At 39.1% G+C, this 15,276-nt stretch overlaps 2 protein-coding genes across 5 annotated transcripts in view; one reads left to right on the top strand and one right to left on the bottom strand.

Moving 5' to 3' along the window:
• KIAA1328 (KIAA1328 ortholog) overlaps window positions 1-12,451 on the bottom strand; it is a 349,319-nt gene extending 336,868 nt beyond the window's left edge. Inside the window, exons 1-3 of the mRNA XM_019465357.2 lie at window positions 12,151-12,451; window positions 5,675-5,710; window positions 4,816-4,955 (exon numbers count right to left, since the gene is read on the bottom strand). Coding sequence (XP_019320902.2) covers window positions 4,816-4,955; window positions 5,675-5,710; window positions 12,151-12,451 — 477 coding nt within the window. The remainder of the gene's footprint in view (window positions 1-4,815; window positions 4,956-5,674; window positions 5,711-12,150) is intronic.
• A 126-nt stretch (window positions 12,452-12,577) lies between these two features.
• TPGS2 (tubulin polyglutamylase complex subunit 2) overlaps window positions 12,578-15,276 on the top strand; it is a 68,576-nt gene continuing 65,877 nt past the window's right edge. For 3 of the 4 annotated variants that reach the window (XM_019465369.2, XM_019465371.2, XM_019465372.2), the window contains exon 1: window positions 12,581-12,689. In XM_019465369.2, the coding sequence (XP_019320914.1) occupies window positions 12,614-12,689 (76 nt within the window). In that variant the 5' untranslated portion in view covers window positions 12,581-12,613. Of the gene's footprint in view, window positions 12,690-15,276 lie in introns of all 4 variants that reach the window. The other variant, XM_019465370.2, reaches the window with a different exon arrangement.

Genomic DNA, 15,276 nt, shown 5'->3' with positions numbered 1-15,276 from the left:
TGCTCCCACGAGCCAGAGTGGAAAACCTTATAATTCAAGGGACAAAAGCAAGAATACTCAGAAAGGTACTGTCTAAAGTAGGCAAAATTAGCCCTATATTAAAAGCTGCTCTGGTGTCATCTTTAAAATCTTAAACCCAAGCTTCAGAAAGATCAAACTACTTCTAAATAACTTAACTCAGTCCCAGAAAAACAGCTCAAGATTATTTATAGAAACACATAATATTCAAAACTCAAAAAAAGGTATGCTTCACTGTTTGGTGGTATCCAATAAAAAACAAGCAGGCAGGTAATGAGGCAGAAAAATACAATACATAATTCGAAAATGGACTCAGTTGAAATCTCCCCATAAAGGACTCAGATGACAGAACTATAAACAAGAACTTTAAAAGTTACTATATTCCATATGCTCAAGCAACTAGAAGACCAAGCCTGTTAAGTAGACATGAAATATATAAATAAAAACAAAAGACTCAGATTGAATTTCTAGAGATAAAAACATGGGCTTATATAAAAAATACACTGAATGAGATAAGTGGTAGATTAGACACTTCAGAAGTTGATTAATGAATTTGAAGACAAAGCAATATAAACCATCCATAGATAAACACAGAACAATAGCAACAACAAACTGAAGGAAAAAATGAGCAGAAAGCTGTGGGGTAAGCTTAAGTGGCCTACTGGAGTCCTCTGTGTAACTGGAGTCCTCATAAGGCGGGGGGGGGGGGGGGGGGGGGCGGGGGAGACACAGTAATATCTTAATATGTAATGGCTGAAAAATTTTCCCAATTTTATGAAAACTATAAACTGTCAAATCGAAAAGGCCCAACAAACCACAACCAAAAGACATATTTAGAAAATTAGTCAAGGTATACTATAATCAAATTGCTTGAAACCAGGGAGAAAACAAAAATCTTAAAAGTAGCCAGAGTTTAAACTCACACATATTAAATGCAGAAGAACAGAAGCAAGGGTGACGGCAGACTTCCCCCTCAAAAACAGTGCAAACCAGTAAATATATGCAATAATATTATTAAAGTACTGAAAGAAAAAACTGTCAACTCAAATTCTATAACCAGTAAAAACGAAAGTGAAACACAATTGAAATAAAAGAAATCCAAACTGGAAAGGGAGATGTCAAACTATCTCTGTTCACAGATGGCATAATCACACATATAAAAAACTGTAAGAAATTCACCTTAAAAACTATTAGATCGAAACTAGTAAGTGAATTTGGAAAGGTTGCAGGATACAAAACCAAGAGACAAAATCAATTCTATTTCCATACACTAGCGACAAATAATCCAAAAATGAAATTAAGAAAATAATTCCATTAATAATAGAATCAAGGGGCGCCTGAGTGGCTCAGTCAGTTGAACGCCTGACTCTTGATTTCAGCTCAGGTTGTGAACTCACGATTTGTAAGACTGAGCCCCGTGTCAGGCTCCTGTGCTGGGTGTGGAGCCGGTTTAAGATTCTCCCTCTCCCTCTGCCCCTCCCGCCGCTCTCCCCAACTCCCCCCAAAAAATAGCATCAAAAAGTATTAAACACTTAATCTTTAGAAATAAATTTAACAAAAGGGATCTTTACAAATAAATTTAACAATTTAACAAAAGATATGTACACTTTAAAACTGTAAAACATTGCTGAAAGACACTGAAGAACTAAATAAATGAAAAGGTATCTCACATACCATATTCAAGTACTAGAAGACTTGATATTAAGTTGAGAGTACTCTCCAAATTTATCTAAAGATTCATTGCAATTGCTATCAAAATTCAGGCTGACCTTAGAGCAGAAATTGCCAAATTGATTCTATGATCCCTACAGAAATTCAAGGGCCCAGAATAGCTAAAATCTTAAAAAAGAAGAACTCAGAGGACTTACATTTCCTGATTCCAATACATAATTCCAAACAGTAATTAGCTTGTATTGGCAGAAAAATAGAAATGTAAAGCAATGGAATAGAACTGAGAGTCCACAAATAAACACTTACATTTACATGGTAGGAGATTTTCACAAGGGTGCCAGGATGATCAGAGGGAAAAGAATAATCTTTTCAACAAATGATGCTGGGACAACTGGATATCCATATGCAACAGAATGAATGTGGGTCACTATATACAAAAATTAAATCAAAAGGGATCAAAGACTAAAAGTAGCATCTCAAATAATAAAACTCTTAGAAGAAAATATTGTTGTAAATCCTTGAGAACTTGGATTAGGTATTGATTTTTTAGATATGACAGGAAAGCACAGGCAACAAATGAAAACAAATGATAAACTGGACTTCAGAATTAAAACTTTCATGCTTCAAAGGTAACCAATAAGAAAGTGAAAGAATGCACAGAATGGGAGAAACTATTTGTAGTTCATAGATGTACAAATAGGGACTTGAAGATGGAATTTATAAAGAACTCTTTTAACTTCCTCAGTAAGATGACAACCCAAATGAAAAGTTTCTGAATGGACATCTCTCTAAAGAACATACACAAATGGCCAAGAAGCATAAAGAAATGATTATTATTAGTCATTAGGGAAATACAAATCAAAACCACAATGAGATACCACTTCATACTCACTAGGAGGGTTGTAATAAAAAGAATAGCTATAAAATGTTGGCAAGAATGTGAAGAGACTGTAATCCCCAGACATCGTTGGTAGAATGTAAAATGGTATAGCCACTTTGGCAGTTCATGCAAAGGTTAAACATAGAATTACGATTTGACCCAGCAATTTTACTTCTAGGTAAATACCCAAGAGAAGTGAAAACATATATCCACACAAAACCTTGTATGTGAATGTTCATAGTAATGTTATTCATATAGCCAAAAAGCCTAACAGCCCAAAAGTCCTTCAACTGGTGAATGGATAAACAAAGTATATATTCAGCCATAAAAAGTAATGAAGTAATAATACATGATACAGCATAGATAAACCTTGAAATCATTATGCTAAGTGAATGTAGCCAGCCACAAAAGGTCACATATTATAGGATTCCATTTACATGAAATGCCCAGAATAGACAAATCTATAGAGACTAAAGTAGATTAGTGGTTGCTAGGGGCTAAGATGAATAGGGAATGGGAAGTGACTGCTAATACGTAATGGAGTTTCTTTCTGGGATGATGAAAATGTTCCAGAATTAGACTGAGGTGATGGATCCACAACTCTGTAAATATACAAAAATGAAACCAAACAACAACAACAACAACAAAACACCCAAAAACCCAATGAATTATACATTTTGAAAGGGTAAATTTTATGATATGTAAATTATATATCAATATGAAAAAAAAAAAAAAGACCGCTGACTATTTAAGCAAAAGAAATAACAATGTATTGGGGGGTTTTACCTATAGAAGTAAAATGTATGACAATATCGCAAAAGTCAGGACATAGACTGCTGAAAGGTCCTCAAAATTCTAGGTGAAGTGGAAACTATAACTTCAAATAGGCTGTGATAGGGGCACCTGGGTGGCTCAGTGGGTTAAGTGTCTGACTCTTGATTTTGGGTCAGGTCATGATCTCACAGTTCAAGAGATGGAGCCCTGCACAGGGCTCCATGCCGACAGTATGGAGCCTGCTTGGGATTCTCTTCCCCTCTCTCTCTGCCCTCCCCCACTTACACGTGTGCACACACAACATAAATAAATAAACATCAAAAAAAAATAGGCTGTGCTAAGCTAAAGATGTATACTATAATTCCCAAAGCCAGTGAAATAGCCCAAAAAAGAATTACAGTTAATAAGCCCTCCCAAAATATGGACTTAATCCAAAAGCAGGCGATTGTTTACTATAAAATGCACAAATCATCACATGAAAAAAACACTTTCAACTTTTAATAAGAACTTGCAAATTCAACTACTATTCACATCTCAGTGTAGAGTGGGTACAATGAGGATACAAGTAACACAAGTAGGGCTTTTGGGCTCATCCCAGGTAAATCCTATAGATTTCTAAACATAACAATTGGCAACAAACTAGATACTGGAAATGTACTCAAGAACTGAACTGGGAACCCCTTCTCTAAAGGGGTTCGATAGTAAATATTTTGGCTTTGTGGGCAGACACTATGGTAGCAACTCTACCATTATAATACAAAAGGAGCAATAATATTAAAAGAGTAAGTGTGCGTGTATTCCAATACACCTTTACTCACAAAATAGGCAGCAAGGAAATTAGGCCTATAGGTGATACATTGCCAAACCCTGACTTACCCTCTGGCTGGGGAGACAAAATGTAACAAAAAGTGAAATAAAATAAACCTATCAGGTAAGAGTCTACAGCAAAGGAATGTACAGATACTATTACAAAGGCAACGATGAAGGAGGAATCAATGACGGGGCTGTCAAGAGTCTTTATGATATTTTTAAAGTAAAGGAAATAATAATAATGTAGGGGAAATGTTCTTTTAACACAATTTCTTTCTTATATATAGAGGTTTATCCACCATCACCTAACAAATTCACATGAACAAAAATATAAAGGACACTTAATAAAAGAAAAATTCATTGTCAATTTGATTTACTAACTTCACATATATCAGGACGTAGGTCTTTTGAGACACACCAAGATAATAAATTTTACTTAACTAAGCCTGAAGGCAAACCTAGACATTTTAGATCAAAACCTTTGAGTAATCTACATACTTTATATTCATACCATGTAAAGTATCCCAGAATCCTCTGTACCTTTTAAGATTGCTTGTAGATTATCTAACGTTCTTTCAAGGACTCTTCTACCCTTATCTATCAGATATTGGTCAGCATTTATAAAGATTGAAGAGGAAGGGAAAAAAAGCGAAATTACTGACCTGTTCATCTACCGAGTCTCCTGCACCTTTGAAAGACTCCATGGAGACTGAAGCAGCAGTAACCTTGGAAGTCTTAAGTTTGACATCAGCTTTTGGACTCAACTTGTGTCTTGATCTGGCATTTCCTTCCGTAGAAATTCCTAAGGATTTCCATCAAACAAGATACTAAAATTATACCTTATTCTCTTAAACTCGCCCCCCCAGTAAGCACTTCTCCAATATCCCTCCTTACGGGACCCCACAGGGAAAATTCTACTTTATAAACTTCATTTTAAACCTCTTAATAAATAATGAATCATGAAAAGATTATGTTTGGAATACATTTAAGGTTCAACTTAAATATTTTTAAAAGGTGATGTGGAGATTCATAAGTCACATTAAAACTTATAAATCTTAAGATACAGTCAATGTATACCTTAATGTAGGGGAAATTAAAAATCTGATTTTTAACATAGTCAGAGTATCTTCAGTAGTTCAGTTTAACACTCATTTAGTAATAACCGGTAAGCTTTAAGGAGTCTATCACATAAACCCTGTATCAAGAAGTTTTCACATTTTGCTTTGAACTACAAAATTTAGTCTATTATTTGCAATATAAAAAAATAAGAATTTCTTGCTCTTTAAGAGATGAAATGAAATGTTCTACAAGTTCATCTAAAGCTTACTTGCCTGACCAGCCCATAAAATAAGGCAGTATTTCAAACCTTAGTAAGGTCAAACCAAGTTGTGTTTTTTTTTAATTACTTTCCAATGAATTGTTCTGCATCTAGTTATATCGGCAAAATGGTCCTACTGTTTTATTTTCTCCTAACACTTAAGAAGCAAAGGAAGCTTACGAAATTAATACAGAAAACCATACCTGGAACATATACTACTGATTGCTCTTCATCAGAAACTGTGAAGAAGGACATGAAGGAAAATACTAAAAAAGATCATCCAATATCCAAATGCTGCCTCTGTTCTGTACTTCTGTTATAATTTCTAATTTCTTTTGACCTGGGAATTTATAACTAGCTTTTAAAAACAAAATTAGAAAGCAATGCAACTGAAATAAAATGTAGTAAACTTAATCTTTTAAAGTTCATCTTTACATAGTCCCACTATATGTTTTGTGAAATTTTTGGGAGGTCTTCTTCCATAAAACTTTCACCCATGCTTATTTCCAAGTGAGATATCTTGGAATAATAAATTCTGCTGTGAAGTTCCTTTCATTACCTTTCCTTTTGTAAGCAAGGAGTTAAATGCACCAGTTTGTTTATGATTGGAGAACGGACAAGTTATTTTAGGCATGAATAAATAATTTCAAAATGAGCTTTAGCACTGAAGAACAAACACTGTTTGAGGGCAAGTCCATCACGCAAACACAAAAAGGTTTTATTCTTCTGCAGTGCATTCATGAAATGTCCCAGAAGCCCTGTGATTTAACAAGTGGAAGAAATTGAAGACAAAAAGAACTATTTTGAATTTCAAAAGGAAAAATTTAGAAAGGCTAAGATCATAATAGTGTTATAGAACCAATATAATAAGAAAGCTTTCTTTAAGAAACAAAATCTTATTCAGAACTATATCTAAATCCAGATAAGTCCACAATTTGATAACCTTCGATTACACTTCCGGGAAGTAAGTGTGTAAACAATTTTTTCCAAATGACCTACAAAATTCCTGTTTTCTGTTCTTTCATAAAATGCTTTCTTCTCCGAGATTTCTGGACAAATCAATTATTTAAAATTTCCTTCCAGGCAAAGGCTGGAGTAAAATAGTAGATTTAACAACATGTTAAAAAAAGTCAATATACACCAGTTCAGGGTCACTCCTAGCTATGGAATCTTTTCAAGGAGGCTGATTGTTAAGTGCTCAGAATCCCCATAGGAATTTAGGAATACAAAGGGGGTGCTACTATGTGAGCCGCCAGGTGATTTCCAACAGCTCTCTGCAGCAGCACACAAATACTGCCACAGATTCAAGATTTGCGCTGATAACTAGTGCCTCTACACTTCAAATCCTCTCAGACATCAGGTATGGAGCTCAGAAAATGTTAAGGGGCACAGAAGACAAGTAAACAAACAAAATCAGACCCCACTAGGCTAAGGAAACTGACAGCAGCTAACACGAGAGCAGAGAGAAAATTTACAAATTCACTGACACCCAATCTAAAAAAAGCCTTACAAAATGAAATTATGCAGCCTCTTCAACAGCAAAAACCAAGTCGTTTTTTATATCCCTTGGGACTAGTGCACATAGTAGGTTCTCAATAAATAATCTGCTGTTAGAGATACCCACATGGGAAGGTACCCAAGGGAAAAATATTCAAGATGATTCAGGACAAGCTCCATTTGGCAACATCTTCAATTAGAAGATACAGTAATGATGAATTTGCAGAATATTCTCCAAAGACAACCTATGGAAAGACTAACATAACTGAATCCTGGGAAACACACTAGACTTCCCTAGAACATTCATGAAGAAGACTGCTCACAGCTGGAACAGACCAGCCACTGAGGACCCAACTCAGCTGCATCACGATTTGGAAGCTCATCAAGTATCTTCTCTCAAACCTGATGCCACCTCCCACGTCCTTACTCTGAGCTAATAACTTTGTTTCCTCTTTAGGAAAAGCAAACTGTAGAGATCTTTCATAAGCTTTATTTACAGATGACATATTACATATAGAAAACCCTAAAGACTACAAATAAAACCATAAGAATAAATGAATTCGACAAAGTTGCAAGATGCAAAATCAGTATACAAAAATCTGTCATGTTTCTCTACATGAATAGAAACAGAAAAAGAAGAAAACAATCCCATTTACAACTGCATCCAAAAAGAATACAATACCTAAGAATTTAAAATTTAAACAAGCAGGTGAAAGACCTATACACTGAAAACTGTAAGACATCAAAGAAATTAAAGACACAAACAGAAACTTATTCCATGCTTATAAAGTGTAATAATTAATATTGTTAAAAATGTCTATACCAAAGCAATCTACAGATTCAGTGCAATCTCTATCAAAATTCCAATGTGATTTTTCATAGGAATAAAACAAACAATCCTAAAATTTCTATGGAACCACAAAAGGCCCTAAACAGCCAAACCAATCTTAAGAAAAACGAAGCTACGGACATCATGCTTTATGATTTCAAACTATATTACAAAGCTATAGTAATCAAAACAATGTGGTACTGGCATAAAATCAGACAAAAGATGCCCATGATAGCTACCCTTTTCCTGCTTTTTCTTTATATGTCACCTATAATCATTGGGCATACAACATGTTTTACTTATTCATGACCTCATCTCATCTCACAAAAACGTAAGCACCAAGTGGAGGAGGATTTTTCCCCTGGTTTTGTTCAATGTTATATCCCCTAATGTCAAATGCCCAGCTCGTAGTCAACCGTCTATGAAACAATTAAAGTGATATTTAATTCTATGAAGCACTAACAACTTTTCCGTGTTGTCTTTCTCCCTTTATCCTGTAGGAATTCAGAACTGGTCACCCCAAATGTCCACTTTGGCATGTGGATTATTTTGACCAGAAAACAATCAAGGCCCAAAAGACTCACAAAGAATTCTTGTCCCTGCCACTAATTGCCTAAAAGAATTTAGATGTAGGACCTGCTCCCAGAAGAGAGAATCACCATAAATAACTATGTATAACATAAACTAGGAGTGGTAGATAGGAAGGAATTTAGCAAAGTCTGTTTGTTAAATTCCTTTCTATGTCCCATTGTTTCTATATGGCCCAGGAAACATTTGTTTACCAAACATTTATCCCTTTTCACCTTCCTGTGAATTGCTTTCCTTGCCTTTAAAGTCCCAGACCCCTATTCCCTTCCCCTTAGTTTGGGATGACATATATACCTCATTTCGCTTGTCTTTGGAACTTCACAAAGATATATAGATTCCCCCCTATATACGTAATTAAATTTGATTTTCTCCTCTTAATCTATCTCATGTCATTTTAATTCTTAGACCAGCCAGAATTACCTTGAAGGGTAGAGGAAAATGTCAAAATATGCAGGCAAAACCCATTAGCCACATTCATGCTAAATATCTTTTCAAATATAAAAATGCTAAATTAACCTTAACATGGGTTTTAAAAAAATAAACATAAAAATATTTGAAATTGCCTCCATCCAACCTATCCTTTGTAATCATTGGTAATCTATCTTCATTCAAGAACCCAAATAACTTACTTTCTTCAAAGACAAAGTCTGAAAAATATACAAACATATTTCACAGGAAAAGTCAAAGAGACACAGTATATACCAAATGTCTACTGGACCTCTTACTGGGTTCTATGTGCCACCTCAGTTCTACTTCGGCTTCTTTGGAAGTTCTTTACTAAGACAAGTACAGCAAATTATAAAGCATCCTTAATGCTAGTACCAAACTCCAAATCCTCAGAATTAAAGCAGTAATTAGAAACCAAAAGTACAGAGGAAGGAGCATATCTATCTCAGATCAACAAAAGCTGAAGAAAATAAACTTGGTATTGCACAGCCTAATCTAACCTTTTTTAGTTTCACTTACCAGCAACACACATATATGTATGTAATTATCATTGACCCAAATGACTTTCCTGGCTAGTATATTCTCTTAACATCAACATAAAGTCTCTATCTGTAATTGAATATTCAATGGCAGAGATTATAGCTACTGCAATGTTTTGACCAAGTCCCTTACAGTTCATATTTGTTAATATCAAGTTAAAAATACAGTTAATGAGGGACGCCTGGGTGGCTCAGTCGGTTAAGTGTCCGACTTAAGCTCAGGTCATGATCTCACTGTCCGTGAGTTCAAGCCCCGCATCGGGCTCTGTGCTGACAGCTCAGAGTCTGGAGCCTGCTTCAGATTCCGTGTCTCCCTCTCTCTCTCTGACCCTCCCCCGTTCATGCTCTGTCTCTCTCTGTCTCAAAAATAAATAAACGTTAAAAAAATATATACAGTTAATGATAAGACATTGGAGTGTATTACCCAATCAAATTTAGATACTGCAGAAACATTAATTTCTTTTGACATTACCAGGAACTATACTGAAGAAAAACAGTTTATGGCTGAAGGGGCATATTTTACTTGTAGATTTAACCCATAAAATGACAACATGGGATACTCACTGTTTACACAGTAGGTATAAAGACATACCTTGTGCCAAACATCACTGCTGAATCATACTGTGCAGGAGATGCAGAACTCATGAAACAGTAAAAAAAAAAAAAAAAAAAAGGGTGATGTTCAGTCACAGATGATCTGTCCTCACATGACAGAAACATCTAGGACCAGGAAATTTCCTAGTCACATTTCTCTAATTGTTTAGGCAAAGCATTGAAAATCTTTCTTTTAACAGTGTGAAAAGAATACCAGATTATACATACATTCTTTTTGTTTTTTTCTATTGAAACTTCTATATAAAGCCTATGAGGTGGTCTAGGAAGTCATTAGTGTAATAAAGATCCAAAGACACATGATTAAACCAAATGATTCATAACTATCCTTATACTTTTTAGCAAAGATTCAGTAGCAAATTTATATTTGACATTGCTTTTGTGTCCTATGGAGATTTAAAATGAAAATATCTGAGGCTGGATGATAACTGGGCATTTTATGCAATAGGTGAGGGAAATAGGTAACACTAGTAACCTTGCAATTCATTTCAAATTACGGAATTTCTATCAAATTTAATCACCACTATCTTCCCCATTTGATTTCTACTACTCACTTTCAATGAGAAGATAAGTATTTTACATTAATTTTCAGAGTAAGGGTGAAAAGAGAGAAAAGAGAGAATATAGGACTTCTATGTGAAATAAGGAATAATAACTATATGACTAAGTGAGCATACAGGGCTGCTTAGACCAAGAATACAGTTTGTTTATTTACCTATTAACTTAATTAGTGGCACAGCAATACACTGCCCCGCCCCCCCCCCCCCCCCCCCCCACCACTTATACCGATGAGAACAATTCCCTTGGTCATAGAGAAAGTTAAGGAATAACCACTGAAACCACATAAGTGGTTATGAAAATGACTACACTAAAAAAAGCACCTTAGAAGCTGCTAACCTTCAAGTATCCATTGCAGGCATAGTGTTTCATGAGAAAAGACTCATCCCAATTTCCTGACTTCCTAATTCAGCCCAGTTCCCAATGCACATATTCTCTTTGCATCCTTCCTGATAAGAAAAAAAAAATATTTAATTTGCACAGTGCACTAGTGTGTTTTCATCCACAGTATACGTGCATGATTTTACTTGTCACCCACCTATCAGAGACAAGTGGTAATTATGTTTACAAAGTATTAAACACTGAGCAAGGAATGCAAAAATATCCCTCTCTACACATGACACTGTAATCCTAGTTCTATAACTCAATCAGTAAAACTGATAATATAATTTTGTAAGTTTCACAGGGAGCTAAGTAGAACGTGCAGAAAATGATTCTGCCAAAGTTAACAGCAATGCTTCAAACAATGCTCTATCATCAATCCTAGCAAACAGACAAAAAGACTTGCCTCTGCAGGCACTCAGTACACGGACTGCCCTCTCTTCATGTAACACTTCTCTAACGTGATGTAACTTACTAGGACCAAAGATCAGGCGGGCACCGTCTATCCAAACCCAAGAAAGAATCAGTCTGTCACACGTCTCATCAGTTACTTAACTGGAAACACCACCACAGCGGTAAAGCTCCACAGCTTCTCCACCCCAAAACAACTCAAAAACTTCAATCCTGCCAGTGGGGACCCACAGTCCACATGAAAATCAACACTACTTCCAGCAGCAAAGACTTGCAACGCTTTTTATTCCGTAACCAGTACCACCAGACCACGTCCAGCCCCAACCTCTCCGAAAATCCCAGCAAGAAAGTAAATCATCACTGACAGGCCTTCGAAGTCCGACAAGGTCCTGACTTGCTCCTAACAACGCAGACCAAGGACAGTCCTAAACCAACACAAAAAGGCTCCCTGTCCAGCCCACACCCTACCCCTCCTCCGCAGAGATTCAGCCCGCCCGAGGTCACCACGGTCAGAGGGACCCTCCCAGCCCCTGGCTGGACCAAGATTCTAGGCCATCTTTCCAAAGCTCACCGCCAAGGAGGGCTGGAAAACCTCAGTGCTGAGTCTCCAGCCTGGAGCTCCAGCCTGGAGACAGAATCTGGCTCCCAGCTACCTAACACCCAAGTCAGGGGAAAGCCCGGCACCTACACGACGGCCGGAAAGGACGGCCCCGCCCCCAGAGGTAGCATCGAGCGTCGCCCCTCCACTCAGTCCCATGCGACCTCTCGCCGCGCGGTGGAGGGCGCCGGCGCCCCCTGCCAGGCGGGCAAAGGATACAGTCCCGGCTCCAGAACGCCGCCGCGCCGGGGCGGGAGGGGCCCGCCACGTCCGCCATCTTGAAACAACCGCCACTCGGGGCGTCGCGCCGGGGCCGCCCCGCCCCAGCCTCCAGGCCCAGGCCGGATTGGCCGCAAGGCACAGAGGCCCGCCCCCGCTTGCGCGACCGGCCCCGGCGGGGCGGAAGGGCCCGGGCGGAGGAGTCGCTCTGTCCAGGCGGCGTGGTGTGGCGCGACCGCCGGGGCCACGGGTACGAGCGCCGCACGGAACCACTACTCCCAGAGCAGCCGGGGCCCCCCATCTCCGCCTCGCCGCGCTCTCAGGCGCCGAGCACTACAACTCCCGGCGTGCCGTGAACTGGACGGCCGAGCTTCTGGGGCGGCGTCCAGCCGTCCCGCCCACCCCGCTCTCCCGCGGCGTCCCCGCAGCTGCCCCCGCAGCGCGCGGAGCCGGGACGCGAGTCATGGAGGAGACGCCGCCCCCAGGCTGCAGCAAGCCGCACCTGGAGAAGCTGACCCTGGGCATCACCCGCATTCTAGGTGAGCGGGCTGGGTTCCGTGGGGGGCGACTGCGGGACCAGAGGATGTACACTAGAAGCAAGGAGGGGCGGCGCGACGCGGACCCTGTGTGCCAGTGGGCACCGCTGCTGTAACTTCCGTTGTTAAGGAGGAGAGGGGTCCCGGTGCTTGACTAGGCCAACGGAGCGTTTGCCGGTAGTGTGAGGACGCAGAGCTGGGAAGCTTGAAGGTTCCACCCCCTCCCACTCCCCAACCCAGGGCCCGGGAAGGACGAGCAAAGGCGTGCAAAAGGGAGACAGCGGGCACCTGACTGAGGGGCCGTTGGGTTTCCGGAGAGGCATTCTTGGCCAAGGAAGTATCCTTGAAACGCAAGCCCTTCCTCTGGTAGCAGAGAGCTGGGGAACTGTGCGTGCAGCCTTCCAGGGCAACAACTCCCATGCGCCTCCGGGTACCGCACCCCAAGTGGTTGGAAGGAGTCGAGGCTTGTGCCACTGAAAGGGTTAGTTTTTCCTTTATGGAACCTTTACTTAGCACCCGCCACTGTATTAGACTCAAGGATTATGAAGATGGGGGGGGGGGGAGGGGAAGCAAAACACAACCTAGGTAAAAATCAACAGCCTAGGTACCCCTAGAAATGTGAGAGGCGGCCAGTAGTAATCTATTATTGCTCAGAAGTAGCACACAGCAGGAGGTGATTGACCTTACCTGGGGAGTTAAGAAATATGGCCTACAGGAGATGTTGCTAGATTTTGAAAGACAAATTGAAGCTGGCCAGATAACCAAGGAGGAAAAAGCCGAAGCAGGCCAAATGTTATGCTTTGATGCCTTCCCATCGCAGTTTTAATAAAATTCAAATTCTGTACTGTGACCCACAAGTCTGTTTTTGAGCTACTCTCCTCTTTCTGACCTTATTTTTACTCTTTCAGCTGCAGTGGCCTCCTTGTGTGTACCTTAAACTCACCAAGCTTGTTCCTGCTTCAAGGCCGCTTCTAGACCCTCCCCTTCTCCCTCCTGCCTCCCGCGCCCCCCCCCCCCCCCGCCTTATCTTCTTCTAAATGTCTTTCCCTCACTTCATTCAAATCGCATCAAATATCAGTACCTCAGAGAGGCCTTCCCTGAATGTAATTCTAGTAACGCCTTTCTCTATCATTGTCTTCCCTTATCTTTTATATATATATTTTTAATCCTTGTGGCTTTGTCACTACTTGGTACTGCTTACTTGGTTGCTTTTTTCATTTGCTGGTCTCTTCTTTAATAGAAGTCCACGAGTCTAGGAACTTTGTCTTGTTCTCCCTGGGGTTCCCCAGTGTCTACGGTAAATGCGCAGTGAGACGTGAAACACTATCATATGTTTGGGAGAAACAGTGAGCTTTAGAAATGAAGTTGTAGAATTGGGCAAGGAGAGATCTAATCATCAAGCACAACCATATCCTATCTCCTCATTTAAAAAGTTACTTTCTTTCGATTAATCTATTCAAGTCAGGCCAGCTAAATTTCCCTTAAGCTGTCAGTTCAATTTAAAGTCCTAAATAATTAAGTAACTGTCAACATTTCAAGTTTAATTTCTACATTTAGTATATTCTATCTGTTATTAAGCATTTCAGATGTCTGACACATCTGGTAACACAAGGCAAAACCTACCTAAGGAATTAAACTACTCTGGTAATTAAATTTATAGTGAAGCTGGTCTCCCATCAGCAGTGTAATGCTCTTTGTAAATTTAACCACAACTTCATAATTTCGGTTAATCACAAGTCAAATATCAATTATATTTTTATTTTTTCACATTTGGCTTTTGTTTTAAAAACATATTAAGAGGATTTTAAAAAAAACAAGCTGGCTGACATCCGTGGTGGGTGTGAAGTAAGCAAAGTACCATACCTAAATCTGCTCCCTAAATGTTGTGTGAAATGTTGTCCATAACTATGGCAATTCTATCCAGTTCCAAACCCAACATTATTTAAAGATAGAGAATGCCAAAAGTGCAAAATAACTATGAGTAAAAACAGAAAACAACAACAAATCCCAGCACTGTTCCAGTGCCAGTTGCTCATTGCTAGAAGATTCTGTGGCAAGCAAAGGCAGACCCAGAAAGGATGCCAGCAAAAGAGGCTAGTTGGAATGACAGAAAGATTAAAACCTGCCCCAATCTGAAAGTGCAACAGTAACAACTGGTAGAACAGAGTAGGGCTGCAGTAAAGTGACTTCAAAGTAGGTGCTGTCTAAAGGGTTGGCCATACCATTTAAAGGGACCGTATTCCAAATGCATATATTCTAGAGAAGAATATGTGCAAAATGGAAGAGTTTTTTGACAGTTGATAATAAGAGGACAAAGAAAAGGGAAAGCTCACATCACTCCCCTATACACAAAAAACCTGCTAAAATATCTGGACTTTGCTTCAACTGACTGGAAACAGTGTCATTAAAGTAGACATCTTGTTAAACACCACAGTTTCACAAAATGGACAAGAGAAAAGTAGAACCTGTAGAGAATTAATGCTGAAGTCAGGAAATGAAATGCTAAACAATCAACTGAGGGAAAAAAAATTTTTTTTATGATGACAAAATGTTTTCCTACTCAGTGGAACCTGGAGTAGGCAAATGTTAC

Source organism: Panthera pardus, unplaced genomic scaffold (assembly GCF_024362965.1).
Source record: "Panthera pardus isolate Hobbes unplaced genomic scaffold, ASM2436296v1 HiC_scaffold_15, whole genome shotgun sequence".
Lineage (NCBI taxonomy): Eukaryota > Metazoa > Chordata > Mammalia > Carnivora > Felidae > Panthera > Panthera pardus.
The sequence above is the reverse complement of the archived record's forward strand: the minus strand, read 5'-3'. Positions and strand labels throughout refer to the sequence as shown.